This window comes from Synchiropus splendidus, chromosome 7 (genome assembly GCF_027744825.2).
Source record: "Synchiropus splendidus isolate RoL2022-P1 chromosome 7, RoL_Sspl_1.0, whole genome shotgun sequence".
Lineage (NCBI taxonomy): Eukaryota > Metazoa > Chordata > Actinopteri > Syngnathiformes > Callionymidae > Synchiropus > Synchiropus splendidus.
In genome coordinates, this window is record NC_071340.1 from 25,286,906 (window position 1) to 25,307,421 (window position 20,516).

The following is a 20,516-nucleotide window of genomic DNA, read 5'->3' on the forward strand; positions in this document are numbered from 1 at the left end:
ACGAAATGTGGTTCAGAAAATAAAAACAACGCTGAGGTTTCTCCTGATTTTCATTGACTAAAGCAGGTCTGCCCAACCCGCGGCTCCCGGGCCACATGCGGCTCTTTCCCCAGTTTCATGTGGCCCTTCACCAAATGAGTCGCCGAACTGGCTGCAGTTTTTGTCAAGTTGCTGTTGAGATGATGGTTTATACAGGAAATGGAAAAAAGTAAGAGCTATTCCGGCAAAATGTCAAATTATTGCTCAAAGACTTTGGCTTGTGTTTAACTTTGAAACATAAACAACAAACCTCGCCGCCAATGCCGATGGGAGTCGCACTCCTCAGACTTGGAGCGTCATCAGATCCACCATCAACACGACTGACATGACTCAGTTCCACGTCCAGTTCCATGTCCTCCCCTAAACTAAAGGTCTGGCATGTGTTTCACCTGTGAGTCACTGTTGATGGTGGTGAGGTCTGTTGAATTCAGTGGAGTGAAGATGAGACGCTCCAGTCTGCAGCGTGGCTCACACACACACAGACCGGGGCCACGTTATTGGTGGCATGAGCCACGTCCAAACATAGAGAAGTCAAGTCAATGGCGCCCACATTTCTATCTACGCTGCTTGATATTTCCAGGAGGATCAGGGTCAAATGGAGGGATTTGAAAAAGACACAAGAGACGTATGCCGGACGTGAACCAGCAACCTTGTGACACACAGGGATGAGCTTCAACCGCTATACTGAGTCAGGTGAGCAGCTGCTCAGGTGAAGCCTCACAGCCTGACATGTTTGTAGCATGTGGCTCTGCTCAGCAACACAGTCAAACAATGGGGCTCTGAGCTTCGGACTGGTTGGCCAGCCCTGGACTAAGAAGTAAAACGGGACAAAATAGCGTCAACATGTTTAGCGGCATTGCTCTTATTTTGTAGTAGCGCACCAATGCAGGAAACATCACTTCCAGCAAAGGTTTAATGCGGTTTGGTCATGGCAGGGAAGAAAAAGGCGCTGCAACATCTGGACAAACTTTGTTTATAAACGTGAGGAGAACAAACGGAATGTATCGTAGCGTGAGAGTGGACGAAACACTAGGAATTTAAGAAGAAACTCAAGGCCTTCATGATGAAAGTAAGATAAGTGAAGACATGAACGTTACGCTGCTCTCCGTTTTAGAAAGGTTTGTCAATCAACCACGTGTCAACAACGCGTTACGAGCATGTGTGTAAACACAGGCTAAAGCACAACTTTCATTGACGAAACTGTAGTCGGGTTTCGTCCACTAAAAGTCGTCTAAAACGGTCACGGTTTAGTCTTTAGACTATATAAGACAGAAAACTTTTAGAGACTAAAACTTGCCGAGATGTAAAATGTGACCGTTGTGACTAAACCTAACAAGGACTAAAATGATAGACGAGACTGAAACTAACATGACATGAGGACCTGCTGCCAAAAGCGACACCGTAACTGATGGATGCATGTGGGACATCTGCGTGTGGGACATCTGTGTGTGGGACTGGCTGACCAGGGTCTGCAAGCGCAGAGAGAAACCAGGGAGAGGCAGGAGGACATCACTGAGCGAAGAACATGAGCCGTTGGTGTGAATGACTGACCTGTGGTGTGGGCCCCGGGGGCCTGAGGTGCGGCTGGGTCTGAGCGATGGGTCCCCCCACACACCTCCGCAGGTGATGGGCCACCACCAGAGCCATCACTGGCCTCAGCCTTCTCCGACAACATGAACAAAGGCAGGTGGCCCTCTAGTGGACGACATTAAACACTGCACTCTAAGTAACACGTTACAAACATATTGTCATGAAAGCGTCATGTGCAGAAAACAGTGAGTTCCCGAATCCTCTGTTCTTGGTGCCTTCTGTCTCACCTCGCTTCCGGTGACGTCATTCATTCTTAACTAGGAAAAGTGACAGAACAGATGACTTTCGCGCTAAAATGAGAACGATACAGAGAGCAATGGCGACAGCAAACGGCTGTATTGACCTGCTAAAATACATTTCGTTCTGACGCCTCGCCAACTTAATACTGTATCTAATTTCCCTGATAAAATACCTTTGTTTTTTCTTTCATTAAATTGTTCTTTTAACGTTTGTTGCTTTCTGAATTATTATGTAACGTATGAACACTATTCAAGCACAGTAATAATAAAAAATAATATTGATCCTTTATTGATGCAACATTCATAAGAACCTCCTCTGGTTTTCCCATTTTTCATGTGCTGTTTCCGACACACTTGATGGAAACATTGGATAAGCATCGACTTTATTGTGGATTGTGACACAAACACGATATTGAAAGTGCCTTTTCGTCGTCATCATTTACGTGGTCCTGAAGGAGAAACAAAGTCAGCACAAACCTGTAACAGTGTTGTACTTTAACAAACAAAGGCCACACCTTGCCAAATACTTGTCTCTCATGCGGTGGACTGGAACGAAAGGCCACTGGTCTTTGCAGCCCCAGACTCGGCTGCACCTCTGCAGACGCTGAAGTCTCTCAGCTGTCTGCAACAGGAAGGCGACAAGAGCCATGAAAACCAAGTGGATGAGACGGCTGTGGAGTCATGAGGATGCCCACGCTGGTCGCTGTGTCTGGGCAGTGGGGCAGGTCTCGCTTCCCTCCTGGATACAGTCCATACGACCAGTGCTGACCCAGGCATCTGTCCACCGAGGTCGTCGCCAGCAGCAGCACCAGAACCACAGACGTCAGCCACATGCTGGGGAGTCGGAGGTCAAAGGTTATGCTTGAGGATCAGTTGAATTCAGGCAGGGACACCCTGGTGTGGGAGGAAACTCGAGTCGATCTTTGAAGCTCATCCTCCTCCCACTTACTACACATGTCGTGACAATCTGCTCTGCTACAGAATAACCTCCAAACATATTTTAAACCTTCATGGCTGGTGGCAAAACATCTACATCCGGTCACGTGACCAGCTCTGATTTTAAGAAAACAGACATTTTAACTCAATGAAACATACAATCGAATAACTGTAACAAATCATCTTGTGTTATAATTATGGCTGTTGATCTACCAACGTCTGGAAGGATTTTTAATTTCTTCTTCACGTCTCTCATGTGTGTCTTAAAGAAAGCGCTGTCATCTGATGTCCGCTTGTGCTCATAACAGTCGAAATACTGAACGTGAAATATATCAAAACAATGAGAGAAAGACAGGGATATTGCAGCATAAACATTCCAGTGTGGAAGCAGATAAGATGCTTGTTATGGGGTCTGCCCTCTTGTGGTTTCTTTAGGAGCCAGAAAAAGATTGAAAAACACATTTACTTCATCCCACTCAAAAGCTAAACACAGCGCTGGATCCTCTTTATAGGATTTGAATGCAACTGGTGTCTAAAAGCCGGACACAAGAAATGGAAGCAGCAAGAAAAAGGGCAACACATTCCTTGTACTTACCTGAGCATATTGTTTTTTTAGGAGGTTTATAGTTTCTATAGTCCATCATGTAGTTGTAACTTTAAAATTCAAACATCTAACTTTTTTATTTTGATGCAAAGCCACATTATTAGCGCATGGATTTGCTGACTGAAAAAGAAAAGTGGGACAATTGGGACCTGGACTTGGAGATGAAACTCACAGGATCAAACTGTGAGCCGTGCCTCTATACTCATCACAGCCAGATGATTTCTTCATCCATAACAAGCCTAAACGAGACTAACATAAACAACCTGAGCAGCACAGCAGCCGTGACTGAAGAGGAGCAGTAGCCTCGGTCGAGTGATAAACAAAGGAAGCTTTACCTTCTGATCCAAAGAAGAGCAGCGCTTCTGGTCCAGTCTGTCGACTGTCAGTGCCGTTTCACCTTTTGAATGCCACGCCTCCCTGCGGGGAGTCTCAAGAGTGGGATTAGCAGTGCTGACATCATCTGACCGACCAGCCAAAAGACCTTTCTTTCAACAGTTTATTTAATAACAGTCGTCATTGGAAACATATTTCCACGGTCAAGTGCAATAACAATCACAGACGGGGCGCCGTGACAGACGCCCGGGTCTCAGGCTTGAAGAGACGCCGTCCATATTGCATTCAGAGAGACTCAAATAAATAAGTGCGCACCCTACATCGAGGGCAGACACATGATTGCCATCGTCCGCCACTCCGGTACCGGGTCACTGCAGGAAGTGACATCATCGTATTGCATCAGCGCAGCCGCCAGCTACAGCTCATTTGAAGACGAGTACATGGAGCCGCACATGCAAGTGGAGAAAGTGTTTGGAAGCACTGGATTACAACAGGTGGTGACAAAGAAACACATGTACGCCGTTTAAGTACTAGTATAAGGGAGTGAGAAGTACGTCCGGGTAGGAATCACGACAAGTGTGACGTAATAAATGACATCGATATACTGTATACCAGCGGTGCTACAGGTGAAGGCATGCAAGAGGATCAATGGTAAACCGGATTACCAAACCAAAGAGGTAGATTTACAGATTGGGGAGTACAACTATAAATCCATGTATTGCATACATCTAGCGCATAGTTTCCCAGCACGGTACTGTTGTATGGCTTTGGCTTGCATCGCGTTCATTTGGATTCCTGCGAGACTCGAGGCGAGACGCTCGCACAAACGCCCCGTTCCAGCAACACAGTGAAGCTCAGGGAGCGCTGGTTTCAGCTCTCTATGATCCCGTACGCAGTCAGGAAATGTACAAGAAAACGTTACATGAATACCGTATACTTCAACATCATTTTGGTTGATAAATGCAGCTGAAAAAACACAAAGGAAACAAGCACAAACAGAAACACAAACACGACCCTGGACATGTTGTAGTGCAAGATAATAAAGCCAACGTAACTGGAGGAGGGAATGGCAGGGGTGTGCATAAGTACCTGCACTTCACACAGGTCGGGGATATTCGCCAGGAATAATGTAACCGGCGGGACAGACGCCGGCCAGTTTATCTAACACTCTGCGACATGTGCAGCGGGGTCAGCATCTCTTCAAAAATGGCTCCCTTCACGTTGGATCCTCTGAGGTTGGCCTCCTGCAGATCACAGCCAGAGAGGTCACAGTTCTGTGGGCAGAGAGGGAAGACAGGCTGGTGAGAGCGGCAAAAACAATCCAGACATGGAGCCCAAGACCAGAAGGAAGGAGCAAAATAAAGGGCTTCACGCGCGCTCGGTTAAAAAATGATGTGAGGTCTCATAGAAATAATGGCTTAAAGCCAAAGATTTAAGAGCAGACAGTGCCACCTAGTGGGCTCTGAATATGAGGAGACTGTTTCGTGAAACCTCACCAGCCCATCACAACTCAAATAGGAGGGTTAAAGGGGAGAAAAATACTCAGGGGAAAAAGACAAAAAGGAATGGAAGAAAATAACTCTAAACATTAACATTATTTAACTGTTGGGAACAAAAACACTAACAGTAAATATTTCTATTTAATTTTCTGCACATCTCATTCAGTCATCCAAGACATTATCAATTTAATGCGGTGCACTAGGAATTGACTGTTATTTAGCTCAATTCATTATTGTTTTCAGTGATTTTCTAACAGAAATAAGCAGCGTATGTTTTTCAAAAAATATATTGTTAAACTAAATTGGCAACAGGTTGAATATTCAAACAATAAAACAGAGAAAAAGGGCATCCAAAACAATTTAATTTCCGACTTGTATTAAAATAAGATGTGCTTTATTTCCCCCATAGTGGGGAAATTCAAAATATGAATATTTTCAATAAGTGATGTGAGCATCACTGGTTATTCCAAACTGAAAGGTGGTGACTGAAAACGCATTGCAACCCCTTGACTAAGCAGGGCTTAGTGTGATGAGTCGGCTAAATGTTTCCTTTGCACTCATCCTGACGACGAACGATCCCTCCTGCTGATGTACAAGTACCTCGAGGTCAGTGCCGGCTAAAGTGGCGCCCCGCAGGTTGCAGTTCTTCAGCTTAGCGTTCTTCAGAGTGGCCACACGCAGGTTGATGCCGGTCATCTGGCTTCCCTCCATGTCCACGCCTTTCAGGTTGGCGCCTGATCAACACACTTGGTGAGTAAAAGCAGAGCCGCTCTGACAGGACCATCACCTTCCAGGTTTGCCTTCAGCCCAGAGGGATCTTCGAAGTTGCATCCTCTCAGTGAGGCTCCTTCAGCATTGGAACACAGCATCTTCACCCCCTGCAGGTTAGCGCCCTAAACATAGAGATTAGGGAGGTCAAACGTGTTTTAGTCTCAAGCAGGGAGACGTGGACCACTAACACACCACTGCAGCTTTGAAAACAACAAAATCCCGAGTCTACTGAAGCGTTGAATACCAGCAGATATTGGGAGTGACAACGTAGTATTAGTTTCATCAACACCAAAGACACTACATACAGCCTTTCTACAGTCTTTCTGGTAAGTATTCTCATGTCAAGTTTGCAATTTTTGAATGAAAACTACTGACGGGTCGATGAGGCATCATAAAACAGTACTGCAGGGCTGATGAAACAGTGTCCTCATTTTCAGAGGCCACTAGGTGGCGCTCTTGGTTTCAATGAATTAGTTGTTTTAGTCCAAACATTTTACAGCAGACAGTGCCACCTGGTGGCCTCTGAGAATCAGGACACTGTGTCATGAAACCTCATCTACCCCTCAGTCGTGTGTCATGAAACACAGTATTGCCCATCTTGAAACAGCCTCCTCATTGTCACAATCCACTCTAAAGATTTACGCTTTGAACAACGATTGCAATGGAACCTCACATCATTTTAAAACCGAGAGCACCACCTACTGAGCACTGAAAATGAGGACACTGTTTCAGGAAGTCTCACCAGTGAAAACCCTGAGATTAACAGTGAGTTCATTAGGAGAGAGTTTAAATCCACCCTAGTGGTGGAACAGATCAATAGTGGGAAGGGGCGGGACTTCAGAGCCTGCCCATCTACACGAGTCGGGACAAAACCAGGAGTTTAACTGGACCGGAGCATCTGCATCAGCAGCAAATACACGTATCTCCTCCACCTTCTTTCTCCTCCTCCATGTGTGAAACAGTCCACACTTCCACCGTCACGTTCCGAGGGACATGAATCACGCAGGCAGCTCGAAAAGGTCATGGGACTCACATCCAGGTTGGCGCCGGACAGATCGGCCCGCTCCAGATTGGAGCAGCACAGGTTGGCGTGCGACAGGCTGCAGCGGCTCAGGTTTGCCATCTTGAAGTTGATGTAGCGCAAATCCAGTCTGGACAGATCAGCCCCGCTGAAATTCAGACCCTGGGAATCATCACACAGGACACGAGCATTAGCCGCGATCAACTCGCCGGCGTGGTGAGGCGAGCCACCTCCGCCGCGTCAGCAGATATTAAGCAGAGTCAAGTGAGTCAATAAATGCACTGGGCTGTTTATGTTCAGGCTTTTCATATCAGGCTCCACATCAGCAGCTGTTGCTGTCACCACGTCCTTTTCACACAGCTGAGAAGCACTGAACTAAAGGAAGTCATGTTTCTGTTTCCTTGCTGATGGCACAGGAGTTTAGGCCCATGAGAGGAAGAATAATAAATGAAATATTACAGGTCACATCTCAGTCCAGTGCATAGGGCTGCAACACATGATTATTGTCATTGTCGACTGATCTATTCATTATTTTTTCCATTAGTCGACTGATCGCGATAACATGCTTAAATCATCTCACTGAGATACTCAGACACCAAGTGTATTCAAATAATGGCACATAATCCAGGGACATGTATGAACCCTGTGAAGCATAAAGCAGTTGACAGAGAGCTCCAGTTCTTTAAAACGGAGCTCTTTATTGGTCCTTCAGATCACAGAATGAGAAGATCTTGAGATTTTAAATCATCAATATTCATATATTTATCTCATTTAAAATATCTGATCAACATCCACATCAAAAGGTCTTATTTGAATAATAATCTAAAACAATGGGTTCCGTGTAGCTGGCTAGTTCAGTTCTGGTTGTTATTAGGAGGAGGAGAGAGACCCAGGACACTTCACTACATCTACAACTGACAACAAGTTAGCTCCGTGCTAACCGACATGCTAGCTGTCAGCTGGAGGGTGTGTGGCATCACAGACCAAACACTCTTCCATAATTCTATTATCTTTACAAACAAAACGAAGCCACACTTTTGAACACCACGACCCGTCGCCGCTCAAACTCCTCCGTGACTGTGACTGAGACGGTCAGTCGGAGGTGGTGACGCGCAGCGACGGCGGCCAGTTGGAGTCGGACCTCAGTCAGAAACCAATGAAAGGAACAGAAATTAATAAATGATTCCAGAGAAGGAAGAGAAGTTTTCTCACTGCTTCTCAATAACAACCAGTTCTGGATGCCCATCCTGCAGACTCGTGTGTGTTTACACCAACAGCAACATGACACATCGATGCATTTTGACGTCGAAACATTTTTGTTGTCAACTGATCGTTGCAAGCCCAGGCGGGCCCCACTGGGGGGGGTGGGCATGTGACCTCGGGGACTTTTTTGCCGTTGTAGAATAAAGTGTAATAGCACATCCTCTCATGATTTTTGTTTTTTAAATTTCAGGCACAGACAAAAACCATGTTAATAAAGTGATTCTTTATTGGAAGTTGATCTATATTACTTTCTTTTTTCTTTTCTTGAATGTTGAGCAGGATACACTGTTATGCAGAGGTGTACCTATAGACAACTGATACTATTTAGACAGGCAGCAGAGAGTTGAGGGCGCGAAACGTTTACTCCTGAAATAACTGAGAAGCACTGGTGTCGTGTGGAGGAGGCGAGAAAATGGCGTGTACCTGGCAGCGCAGCTCAGACTTGGTGGGCGTCGCCAAGAGAAATCGCACCAATTCTTTGCGGGAAATGGGGGAGTGGTCCCCTGGTGGCTGGGAGGTCTGATGTGAAAGGACAATAGAGATAAGGAGAAAAGCAAACTTTCGCTGATTCATCTCAGAAATTACCTTCATGACCTCCTCCAACTGCTCGGCCAGTTGCTCTATTCCGAAGAAGCGCGCTTCCTCGAGGACACCTGGAGGAGAGTTTGCAGAAAGTTTCAGAAAGGAGGCGAGAGGCAGGTGTGTGCTGAGGGAGGACGCCGACCTCGTACGTTGATGCCTTCGTTGATGATGAGCTGCCCGTGTCTCAGGTAGTTGAGGATGGGCTCGAAGTAATCCGGGCTGCGGTCGATGAGGTAGGCGCCCTGCTCGTCCTGCTTGTTCCCCCAGACGTCTGGAACGACGAGGAACAATACACGTGTGAGATGAAGAAAATGAGTGGCTCCGCTGTGGATCAGACACCAACCTTTCCCTCGGAACATGTGAGCGAGCATGCTCTCCGGCTCCTTGCTGACCAGAGTGCTCCTGGATGCAACACACAAATACGCAAAGTTCTGTCAAAATGCCATTTTCTCCTCAACGTCACCGCCCTCAGCTATTTTCTTGGATTTACCCAGCAGCATTATGGTTCTGAGAGCAGTCCATCTCAACTAAACTCATCTGTTCTGAGGTCCACTGCTGCTTCGCTAACTCTCAGGTCAGGGCGATACATCCATGTCAAGTAATGTCACGGGAGACAGACAAGGATTGTTGGGTTTTCAAAACAAATAAGAAAAGAATTAAGGAGTAAAGTGTAGGCTATTTTTCCTGCATTTAATTTAATCCAACTGCTCCTCAACTTTGTTTTGCTAAAATAACATATTGTTTTATGATTCAAATGACGTGAACCATGTAGCCATCAGGATATGAAAAGACCATAGCGCCGAGCCCTACTATCACTCTTAACATTGTTTGGATTTACTTACCTCTTTTTAAATGAGGTCAATAATAATAACTTTAAATAACTTTAAAACAGGAGCGCTATACTATGATTTAATACCATACATCATAAATACTGTACCACTGCAGATTGGTCAATGCTGTCATATATGTGTTGCACTGTTCACTATGAGTGACTAAGACACATCCTGTATCTCCCTGAGGTTAAAAGTTATAAATTATAAATAAATAAGACAGCATAAATGGAGACAAAAGATAAATAGATGAAACTTCAATAGGACATAAAGACTTCCTCTTTCCTTAATATGCTGTTGTTGATTCACGCTGCTTCGAACAATGCAGAAGCATTTTGCAGTACTTCATTTGAGCCTGCCTCATGGCGTATCACATGAATACAAATAAGTTCCTCAAAACGGGCCGTTTATTAGGAGCAACTGGTTCCACTTCTGCTGAATCTGTTTACGATACCAGCAACAGAACCCGCTCACAAACCTGGTGGTGGTGAAGAGGCGGCCGCCAATGTTGAGGGTCAGCCAATCGGTGTGAGCGCCGAGCTGATCCAGCGACGCTTTCGCCTCGTGATGAGGATCTGAAATGATATGTGACGTATGAGAGAGGTGGGAAAGACACTCCAGTTGAGAAGCTAAAACCCCAAAACAGCACTCACCGATGTAAGGGTCGCCTTCTGAGACGTACAGCACGTCGTCATCTCTGTCATAAAAGGGTTTTAACGGTGAGTTTCGTATCCATCCAGGGATATTAAAAAACAAAACAGTGGTCTAAGAGCCATTCTTAGTAGGTCAGCTCGAGGTGAGGTGATGACCTCACCTGATGAGGGCAATGTCGTCGATCAGACCCCCTTTCCCATTGTACAGACAGCAGGCTTTGATTCCCAACTTATTGCTGGCCACGGAGAGCAAGTCAGACAAGGTCCCGTACACTGCTACAACCTGGGAAGGCAGTGAAAAGAGGCAGCAGCCGAGGCTAACACACACTGCTGGGTAACTTCAGCCATAATTGAAAACGTATGTGGTCAGACGTTCCGTCCGCTCTCCGCGCTCGCCCGCTTACCTTGCCGTTTTTAGACGTCCCGTTAACGAACAACGTGACTCTCCTCATTCTCGACTCTTTGGTGGAGAAACCCTTGTTTTCCTCGTGCTCTACATGAGTGAGTCGCAGCCGGCTGGAGGAGGCATCTGTCCGCAGCCTGCTAGCTCCGGAGCATCAGACGACAACAACACGAGACACGCGACGCGTTCATGGCGCACTCGGAAATCATCATTTCCAATTGCGTCGTAAACGCTTTATTTCGCCAAAAACGCAAAACATGTTATTACTTTCGATTTGGTCGATCTAATCGTATTTAGAACACATTACATAAAAAAACATTTCCAATTATTCTTCATTTATCTGTGTTCGTTTGAACGGGCCGTACGGCGCTTGAAGTACTTTCTGTATACAGCCCCGTCATTGGTCAGAGTCCATGCACACACGACGCTTACGTCAGTTGTACGTCACTGTCGCACATTTCTGGTTCTCACTGTTTCCATTCGGTGGTCGAACGGATTCTATCCATTAGATCAGCGCTGTTTGGCGCGTGTTTCGGTTCACCCTCCACTTAAAGGTCTAAAGTTTGAATTTTCCAACTGCGATGTCAACGTAGCAGTCGCGGCTCGCGCTGTCACGCGGGACTTGTTGACGTGTAAACACGATGTCGTCCGCTCCGTGCGCGTGTTGTTCCCATGCCGTCTCCTCCTCCAGTCCACACCAGACTTTAGACGAGATGGATTTCGAGCGAGGTTCGTGTGGCACAGTCCTTACGATCTGCACGTATTAAACTCGTTGACTTTGTGAAGGATCCACTAACTCATCGGTTTGTGCAGGTATCTGGTCTGCAGCCATGAACGGAGACTTGGATCGAGTCAAGTCATTCATCCACAAAGGCACTGACCCCAACCTGAGGGACTCAGCTGGTTACACCTCTCTGGTAAGTGTCCAGGGACAATACACATTTGCCTTTGCTTAACAGTTGTCACTCTCCCCCACCCCAGCACTACGCCAGTCGTGCAGGTCTGGTCCACGTCTGCAAGCTCCTGCTGGAGAGCGGTGCCTGTGCATCGGCCCAGACCCCTGGCGGGGCCACACCGCTGCATCGCTCCTCTTACTGCGGACACCTGGACGTGGTTAAACTCTTGCTGCACCACAGAGCTGATCCCCAACTCTGCGACGATGATGGAGCGACCCCTTTGCACAAGGTTTCACCCGCTGGAGTTGCTCTTCACCCTGTCATGAGAGAATTAACCAGAGTTTTGTTCTGATCGATACACACCCAGGCTGCAGAACAAGGTCATGAGGAAGTGTGTCAGGCGCTTCTTCAGCACTGTCCAGCGCTGTCCCAGCGGCTAAATAAAAGACTCCAGCTTCCATACCAGCTGGCTCCCAGTGGCCCCCTGCAGCAGCTTTTAAAACCACCTTTGTGAAAGCATCTCATCCAGCTGACTTTGTGGATGACGCATCCTACTCAGTCGTCTTGATCAAGCCATGAAACACCTTTCATCCTGCACCTGTACAAGAGTAGTGCCTCATTTTTACTGTCCGAGGTGGAAAAACATCAGTAAAATAAATAATAGGATTTTTTAAAATCTGATGTCAGAAGTGTGAGACAGACAGGAATTGTGTTTTCAAAACAAATAAAAAAGATTGTTGTAACAGGAATAGTGCAGGCTATTTTTGCTACATATTTAATTTATTCTAACTGCTCCTCAACTTTGTTTTGCTAAAATAACGTGTTATTTTATGATTCAAATGACCATGTAGCCATCAGGAGATGAAAAGACCATATCGCCAAGCCCTACAATCACTCATCACATTGTTTGGATTTACTTACGTCTTTTTAAATGAGGTCAATAATAATAGTTAGAACATAAATAACTTTAAAACAGGAGCACTATACTGTGATTTAATATCATATATCATAAATATTGTCCTGTCTTCAAGTACAGGAGCTGCAGATTGGTCAATGCTGTCATATATGTGTTGCACTGTTCAATATGAGTGGTTATTATATAATCTGATATGAGAAGTGTTTTTTTGTTTTTTTTGTTTGATTTCAAACCATCTTTCATTTTAGAAGTTGCATTGCAAATGTGTATTTTAATGAATTCATCAACAAAGTTTTACTTCTTCCATGATCTGTGACTAGTCTGAAGTGACAAATGGGTTGATAACAATTCAGAATTATCCCAAAACAATAGAGGGTAATAAGTTGATTTATCATTTTACTATTGTCTATATAAGTAAAGACAACAGTTTTGACTTTTCACATACTGGCCATGGGGACCTGCAGTCTTCAAATAGTGGATAGAAAGAAAGAAGAATGAAACTAGTAAATAGAAAGATGAATTAACTCATTCAAAAATGGTGTTTAAAAACGCCCCTTAAATGTGGTTGGAAAGATGCTTTTAAAAAAAAGTCTCAGGTGTGGAAAATATGTTTTATACGGAAAATAAGTATTACACGACAAGAAAACAGAACCAGAACCAACATGTTAGTCGCAGCAAAAATAACAGAATAATAAGACGCTTATTTCAATGAACTGTGACTCTAAAATGTACTACATCAAGCTGTGCACGAATTAACATGACGATGAAGCGTGGCAACACATTTGATAAACAACACAATAACAGAACGTGAATTCCGGGCGTAAGGAGCCTAAACTTGTAGTGTATGGAGCCCAGCAGCAGGGGGAGCGCTCTGCTTATGGTGCCAGTTGTACCGTTATACCGAGTTTACTATGTCATTATCGAGTAAACAGAATGGCGTCATCCTCCTTAAACTCACGCAGTGAAGCACAAAGCAGCAATTGAGGGTTGGTAAGAACATCTTATTAGACTTGAGTCAGTTAACCAGGTCAGGTGAGAAGACAGATCTGGGCCTCTGTGACCTTGGAACACCCGGAATTAGTTGAATAAAATGAGAAGATGGTTTGTTCAAGGAAAAGAAAAGTTCAGTTTAACTGAAAGATTTGTCGACTGAAGCTCTCCACCTTCTTGGGCTCAAGGTAGGGTCCAACCAAGGACAATGTTTCGGAATGTTTTGATAAAACGAGTGAACTTTTGTCAGACTTCAAGCTCAGACTCTCAAAGTCTCAAGTCAATCGAGTCGTTGAGGCTTGACCTAGTTGTGAAAGGAGAAAGAAACTGGTAACAAACATATAGTTGGGGCATAAAGCTCTTTTTGTCATTGGCTTTTCTGCTCCATCTCAATGCCTTCAGGACGGACCTCTCGCTCCGGTCTGAGGAACTTTCATTGGATCCGCTGGTGGGTGGCGTTTCCAAACCACCTTCAAACCACATCCAGTGCAGCAACTGGAGGGGTGCCAGGCCACATCTGGAGCTCATTGCAGCTGACGCCACACAGCACACAGATGGGAGGAGGGCAGGGAGGGGGGTCAGAGAGCCGGGGTGGGATGGAGTCGGGGTATCTGAGCCCGGCCAGCTAAGCCAAGACGACTGTTTACGCTGCGTGACTAGCTCTTCCTTCCTCACCACTCGGCATGGCAGTGACAGCCAACAGGTCTGAGCTTTTCTCCCGGGCGGAGGTGAAGCGCCGGCGACCGGCACACACCCACCCACCCAGGCGCTCGGTGATTGATATGCTGCCAAAGTCTGCGGAGCTTAATCGAAGCTGACGTCTGAGATGTGTTAGCACGGACCAGGGTAATGAAAACCCTCTGTGAACGTCACCCACTGAAGCTGAAAGAACGTTAAGGGGCCTCCTCCGTTTCTCTTCATAATTTTTCATGAGCTGGTTTGAATTTCGGAACCTCGGCTAAACGGAAACAATGAGAGTCTGGCTCTGAAGACGCTTGACACTCCCAACTCTCTCACTGTTTGTGTGGAGTCGTTCAATTGCCTGCTGATATGGAGGAGATGGTGTGAGCCTCCCGAAGATCTCGGATAATGTGAGGACTTAAGGGAGGACTTGGCGAGATGAGGAATTTGGATTACAGCTCTGTTTAGCGAGATTTATTTGGAAAGCAATGAAACTTCCTGGCCCGAGAACCCACTTCCACCATAATGAGCCCAAGCTAAACCAGGACTGGATGTTATTTTCCTCCGAAATAGACGGTGGTCTGTGCGGAGGGTTTTAACTTGCGTCTGGGACTCTCTTTTTAAACAACCGGAGAATGTTGACTATGGGCTTATAATGAGAACACTATGTTTTTCCAAGCGGTGAAACGAAAAATGACGGCCTGAGACTGATGGAAAAAAGTATTTTCATGTCAAATATGTTTAAAAACTGTACATACTGTCAAACAAACATGGCACAAAAAACAATCTGAAAGCTTGACAAATAAAGATTTTTCAAAATTGATATCCCCCTAAAAGTAAAAAATACATTTCCAGAAGAAGACAACAACTCTAACCAAGCAAACACCAACAGGAAAAACATCCAAATCACAAGGCTGTAAACAGAAATGCCGAACAATGTAAAAAGCCGCAAGCATAAACCCTGATGGTAGGTTCACACCAATGGCGATTTCAGCATCAAACGTGATTGGTTCACATGATAAGTTGATGCATTTAAGGCCCATTTATGCTCAATATTGCATATGGATCCAGATGCGGTCGGAGCCTTCTGTCCGTGCACTACGTTCAGTTCCTCCGTATTTCTGCATGTTTCCACAAAGCTCACAGATAGAGACCAAACGGAGCAGTACCACTGGGAACCATGGGGGGCAGTGTTGCTGTTACTACCCGATAGGTAGCTCTGAGACAGAAAGAAGACAGAACAATGGTGGAAACTCTTCATCCTCCAGCAGTGACATATTTCACGTCCTCACCAACCAGTGTCTCCTACAACGCTGCCTCTGTTTCCTCTTTTGTGCAAGAGCTACATGATCCATGCTTCTTCCACAGTCGCCATGTTGGTTTTGGAGTTTGTTGTTGTCATAAACTTTTGACTCTGGGCTGCTCCCCCTGGTGGATACATTGGTGAACAGCAATACGAACATAAAGAACGCATGGAAGCGCGTGATCAGTGACGGTAACATGGTTTGGGACAGATACATTTTTGTACGTAAATGGATCATAATGGGGCCTTTAGTACCGCTCCAGCGACACGTTTCAGGAAACATTTGTTGGATCAGACAAGTGGAAAAAATCGAAAGGAGTAGCAAGGCACAACACTGAAAGCAACAAACAAACCAAAGGGAAAACTCAAAAGCACTTAACAAACTTTTATGGACAAAAAATTGAAAAAGCACAAGTATGTATTTGCGAGCAAGGGATCTTTACTATTTCAGCAGTGCAAATAGATGCTTTTTTGGCATTTGAAAAATCATTGATAGCAATGATGTCAATGAGACAGAGGGTGCCAGTACACACATACTGCGGGACAAAGAAGAAAGCGCTGCAAATGGTTTACGGATCTGGAATGACAGTCGGAACGCCTCCAGAATTTCAGTAACCATTTTGGGCTACTTCTCCATCAGACATACAGGTAGATGCAGATGCACATTAGCCTCCCGCGAAAAGGTCACAAAAAGTTTTTCTTAAACGTAAGAAAAAAAAATCATTTGTTTTCAATTGGAGTGAGAAATTTAAAACTCCTCCTCTTCAGCATACAAGCAACAACTCACCTCCACCCAAGCATCAGGTACACGTTCTGAATACAGTTTATGTTTGTGTTGCTCCTGCTCCCTTTGTTCCCAAACCGGTAGTTTGTTTTGGGCTTCTGTCACGGCCGCCTGCCATGAAAGGGCACGGTCCGACAGAGGGGACGGCCCTCCTTTTGAGGACGTCCACATCAGCACCAAACAGAGACGGTGCTAAACGTGCTCCGTCCCTGAATACACTGCGAGCCACTTTAATCCTTTAACGTTTCAGGCACGATTTTCATCAACTCTTGTTATTGAAATCATGGGCCGATGCCCACCTGCACCGGACCTGCCTGTCTGAGACGGCAGTCATCAGGTAAATGGCTCACAGATGGGCAGAGTCTGGCACAGCCTCCCGCTCTGATCCTCACATGTACAGTGGGGAGGCCGGAGCGTGGGTGTTGGGCGAGGGGGGCGTATGTAATCAAATCTACAGGAGCCGCTTTGCTAAGATACAGCCTGATCCAATTCCAGCCTGCTCCCACTTCAAACAACATGGCTGAAGAGTTGTTGCAGATCTCCAGCTTTCCAGGTCAGCGGGTGATAAGAGGCACGGGTCCAGTCATCACGGCGAGCGCGGGACGCGTCCTATCAGCTGACCTGGGCCGCCCAGCACGTGACTCAATTCTTCACACTCCAAGATTCACGTCTGGGCTCTTCGCAGAGCCGTACCATGATGATAAAACGGCTCGAGCGCTGGCATCTATACATTCTAGAGGCAGAGTTTGTTTTCACAGATGTGAGTTTCCACTCTGCGCTGGATGGCTAAGTTTCCTTTTATTGATTATGGAGATGCAATCTCTTCAAAAGCACAGCCAGACAAACGGCCAATAAACTGAAGCATGTGTGTCTGAGGACTGTTAATGAACCTCCCGGGATTCCACATCGACATCTCATCCCAGCGCTGGGTTTTCAGTGGGTCCTGGGCCAAGCCAGCAGAGGAACTTGGCCAGCGGATCCGTAATACAGTATTTCCGCGCCTGCCACGACACATGCTCGCCAGTGTTTTTGAAGCTAATCACAGCAGTTTGAGGAATAAACCTACAAGTTAATCACTCAGATCACGTGAATAAATGCACACAACAATTTAAACCTCGTCCCAGATGGTGGGGCACACAAAGTCAACTGGGACCTGCTTCACTCTGGGATCCTCTGTCAAGGCTGATATGGAGTGGTGTTTCGCTGACCCTTCCTAACACGTCCACCATGTTGACCAGTGTTCACATTGATGCATGGAGTTTCTGTCTCATACGTAGGACCGCTACCTTATTCGTGATGTCGCTTGGTATATATAGCACACTTGTGGTTTGCCTTCCGTGGCTTCAGTACATCGTGGATTTGCAGAGGGTGCAAACTCTCACCTACATGAGGCTTGCTAGAGGCTCGAATGCCACACTTCCCCTTCCTCGTGTGATAAATACACTCCACAATGTGCAGTGCGGGTGCAAATCTCCGCCCTGCTTCTGGTAGAAATCTGGTGATAATCCAAGGTTACATAATGGTGATGCTACTTTTGCGGATTTCAACTACCTTTTCAGGAAGTAGTTTACTATCCTCTCCATAGGAAGTTTTGAAGTTCAGGTTTGAATGAGCAGAGAGGATGGTGGGAGGCAACGACAAAACACAAAGTACTGAAGCGGCAGTGTTTACGTAACACACTGGTGGAATTCGTCAAAATATCCGCACAAGATAGGCCTTAAAACTGGTGGACAGGTTAGAAAACATCGGGTTTTGCTTCCATTGCCTGTGCTACCAAATCAATTCCAGGGTACTCTTCTGTGCTTTAGCAATACAGGTGAGATATCAGTTGTAGTTCTTGTCGACATGTGTGACGGCGCAACCTCCTCAGTCTGTCGAGGAGGAACCTTGCTCATGCTCTCACTGTGTTCTACTAAACATTTTCACGAGAGCATCACATACAGGCCAGGCACATGTACTGCACATTTGTACTGCAGCACAACGAGAGTCGTGACTTACAGGTCAGACACCAGTAGAAGCACACATCGAGATGACTACTTCTCCTTCTTATACTATTCAAGGTGTTGTCTTCAGTAACTTTCCACTTGGGTGTTGGCGGTTTCGAGGTGGCGGTTGCTGTTCTCCTTTTTGGTCTGGTCAGCGGGTCATCCTGAGTGCAGACATCTGTTTTTCCATCGATTGATCAACTTCTGCAAATCTGTAAATAATTCTGCACACACTGCAAATGTTTGATTAAGACATACTCATTTTGCAGAGACACATGCACCATGTGTCCCCTGTACTTCATTAGTATCACACAATATAATCAATCTATTCCCTTTAGAACATATGTGGGTGTGTGATCCCATGAAGCAAATCAGAGGAGAAGACAATGAGGGGACGAAGCCTCGAGGCAGTAATTTGTGTCGATCATTAACAAGAAAATCAATGCTCAGCAGGGAAGAGTCAAAGAAACCTCCAGCCGCAGTGACGATCCTGCCAGCCAGCGCGAGCCCTGTGGAACGGCCGGTCGTAATTGAGCAAGATGCTTCTGCCGGCATGCGTCCCTCAATCAGCAGGTGCCCTGCATTGGCTGCTCCATTCATGTGCGCATTCCTGCCTCTCCACTCGCAGCCCAGCTGGTTCCTCTCCGCCACTCAGGACAGGGGCCTGCGCACACAAAAGCTCTTCACTCTGCCTCGGACGACAACCAACATAAAGGCCCGGAAAACTACGAGGACGCTACGTCCAAGACCAGGGGGGGACGTGGGTGTCGCTGACGGATGGATGAGGCCCGATCTCCGGCAACACGGCGGAAGGTTTTTCTTAGGTTGGTGTCCACAAAAGAGGGGGGGCTTGGGGGTTGAACTTCCCTGGTTATAATGGAATGTAAACACGGGACATAAGGACAATAAAGCACCACTTTGGGCCGGTGGAGGAGCTGCTAGGAAAATGACCATGCAAAACATTCCGGCTGGGCTTTTTGTTCTCTTCGGGTTTGGGTTGTGTTCTCATGCTGATGTGCGGTTTCACCTTCCTTCGGGTCTGGTTTGCATGAGGTATTCCTGGTTTTAACAGTGTCCGGAACATTTCCTTACGCTGAAAGCAAGCGAGGAGTGATGTGAAATGCCCCACCTCGCCTTAAAACAGACTGCGCTTTTGTCCGGCCATGCAGGGTCCAACCGCCTCTCAATGCCACACACACTTCCTGCCAAATGTGGGATTATGTAAATCATTCCTCAGTCTTTGGTTACAGCACTGGATAATTATTGAAACCAATCACACATGCACGCCTTCATTTTACAGCCGTGTTTGTAAGGTGACCCGGACGCAGGTTAATGATTGACTCGGGAAGCTGCCCCACAAATCCAGCCGAGAGTCTGACGGAGCGTATCCTCCCGAGAAAACAATATGCTCATGAACAGGCCTCCGTCATGTGCCAGCGACGACGTGCCATTAAAAGCCGCGGCCGCTCTCCTTCTCAACAAGTGGCGTCGCCGAGAAGCTGCTGCAGCACAGCCATATTGATGTGGCTGTTCACATCTTTCACTCTCACTATTAGCTCAGCCAATAAAAAGGCTTGGTTTCTGGATGCGTTCTTGACGTTCGCACTCCATCTGCTGCGGAGTTAACAGCTCCGTTTGAAGTTTGATTGGAACTCTCAGAGCTCGTGACTTAAAAGGGAAGAAGGCAGCGACCCAGATCTTAATGCACCCTTGAAGATGGTGCGGTTGTTTTGAATGACAACCATTAAGACTTTACAGTGTGGAGTCATTAGAAAAAAACTCTCAAAATAACTTCAAGCAGGCATTTGTTTGGGTCCAGAGTGTCGACATATTCATCGATTTTGTTGTATCATCTGCTACAATGACAATAAAGGCTATTCTATTCTATTCTATGTCATGTCAAACATGTCTCCTGGCTGGAACCTCCAGCCAAGAGATCAAGGATGAGCCAAGGAGTGATGCCAAAGGCCAGATTGACTTCCATAGCCTGGGAATGTCACAGTTTCTACAGTCAAGGCTGCAAACCCTGGTGACACTGGTATCAAGCACTGACACAAACACCCACTGATGGCGATGTCAGTCCTCAGAATGGCTGTTTTTTTGTAGTATACGTATGAGAGAGGGGGAGATAAGCAGAGGAACCACACAAGACCCAACAGAGTGTCTAAAATAAAACCTCGAATAATCGATCAGATGAT

General features: G+C 46.1%; 2 protein-coding genes across 4 annotated transcripts; one reads left to right on the forward strand and one right to left on the reverse strand.

Moving 5' to 3' along the window:
• Positions 1-2,704: 2,704 nt before the first annotated feature.
• On the reverse strand, positions 2,705-10,958 carry kctd9a (potassium channel tetramerization domain containing 9a). Of its 3 annotated transcripts, XM_053871767.1 has the most exons (12): positions 10,765-10,956; positions 10,522-10,643; positions 10,361-10,404; positions 10,186-10,282; positions 9,221-9,279; positions 9,020-9,148; positions 8,881-8,948; positions 8,719-8,814; positions 7,045-7,194; positions 6,028-6,133; positions 5,841-5,974; positions 2,705-5,015 (listed from the first exon to the last, which is right to left on the reverse strand). In XM_053871767.1, exons 1-12 carry the CDS (start codon positions 10,810-10,812, stop codon positions 4,899-4,901), a joined length of 1,170 nt encoding a protein of 389 aa, XP_053727742.1. In that variant the 5' UTR covers positions 10,813-10,956; the 3' UTR covers positions 2,705-4,898. The 3 variants fall into 3 exon arrangements, with proteins under 3 accessions (XP_053727742.1, XP_053727741.1, XP_053727740.1); XM_053871766.1 differs by having other exon boundaries at positions 8,719-8,948; positions 10,765-10,958; XM_053871765.1 differs by having other exon boundaries at positions 9,020-9,279; positions 10,765-10,958.
• A 239-nt stretch (positions 10,959-11,197) lies between these two features.
• On the forward strand, positions 11,198-12,723 carry ankrd39 (ankyrin repeat domain 39). Its single transcript, XM_053871768.1, has 4 exons — positions 11,198-11,492; positions 11,577-11,680; positions 11,745-11,948; positions 12,027-12,723. The coding sequence occupies exons 1-4, from the start codon at positions 11,405-11,407 to the stop codon at positions 12,171-12,173; spliced, it is 543 nt and encodes a 180-aa protein (XP_053727743.1). The 5' UTR covers positions 11,198-11,404; the 3' UTR covers positions 12,174-12,723.
• Positions 12,724-20,516: the final 7,793 nt, after the last annotated feature.

Excerpts from the sequence above, each read along its gene's own strand:
- ankrd39 (XM_053871768.1), top strand. The coding sequence starts at position 11,405 with ATGTCGTCCGCTCCGTGCGCGTGTTGTTCCCATGCCGTCTCCTCCTCC. Across the intron at positions 11,493-11,576 it reads CGAGATGGATTTCGAGCGAG|GTATCTGGTCTGCAGCCATG; the intron begins GTTCGTGTGGCA and ends CGGTTTGTGCAG. Across the intron at positions 11,949-12,026 it reads GAGCGACCCCTTTGCACAAG|GCTGCAGAACAAGGTCATGA; the intron begins GTTTCACCCGCT and ends ATACACACCCAG.
- kctd9a (XM_053871765.1), bottom strand. The coding sequence starts at position 10,812 with ATGAGGAGAGTCACGTTGTTCGTTAACGGGACGTCTAAAAACGGCAAG. Across the intron at positions 10,405-10,521 it reads GACGACATTGCCCTCATCAG|AGATGACGACGTGCTGTACG; the intron begins GTGAGGTCATCA and ends CTTTTATGACAG. Across the intron at positions 6,134-7,044 it reads TGTCCGGCGCCAACCTGGAT|GGCGCTAACCTGCAGGGGGT; the intron begins GTGAGTCCCATG and ends CTCTATGTTTAG.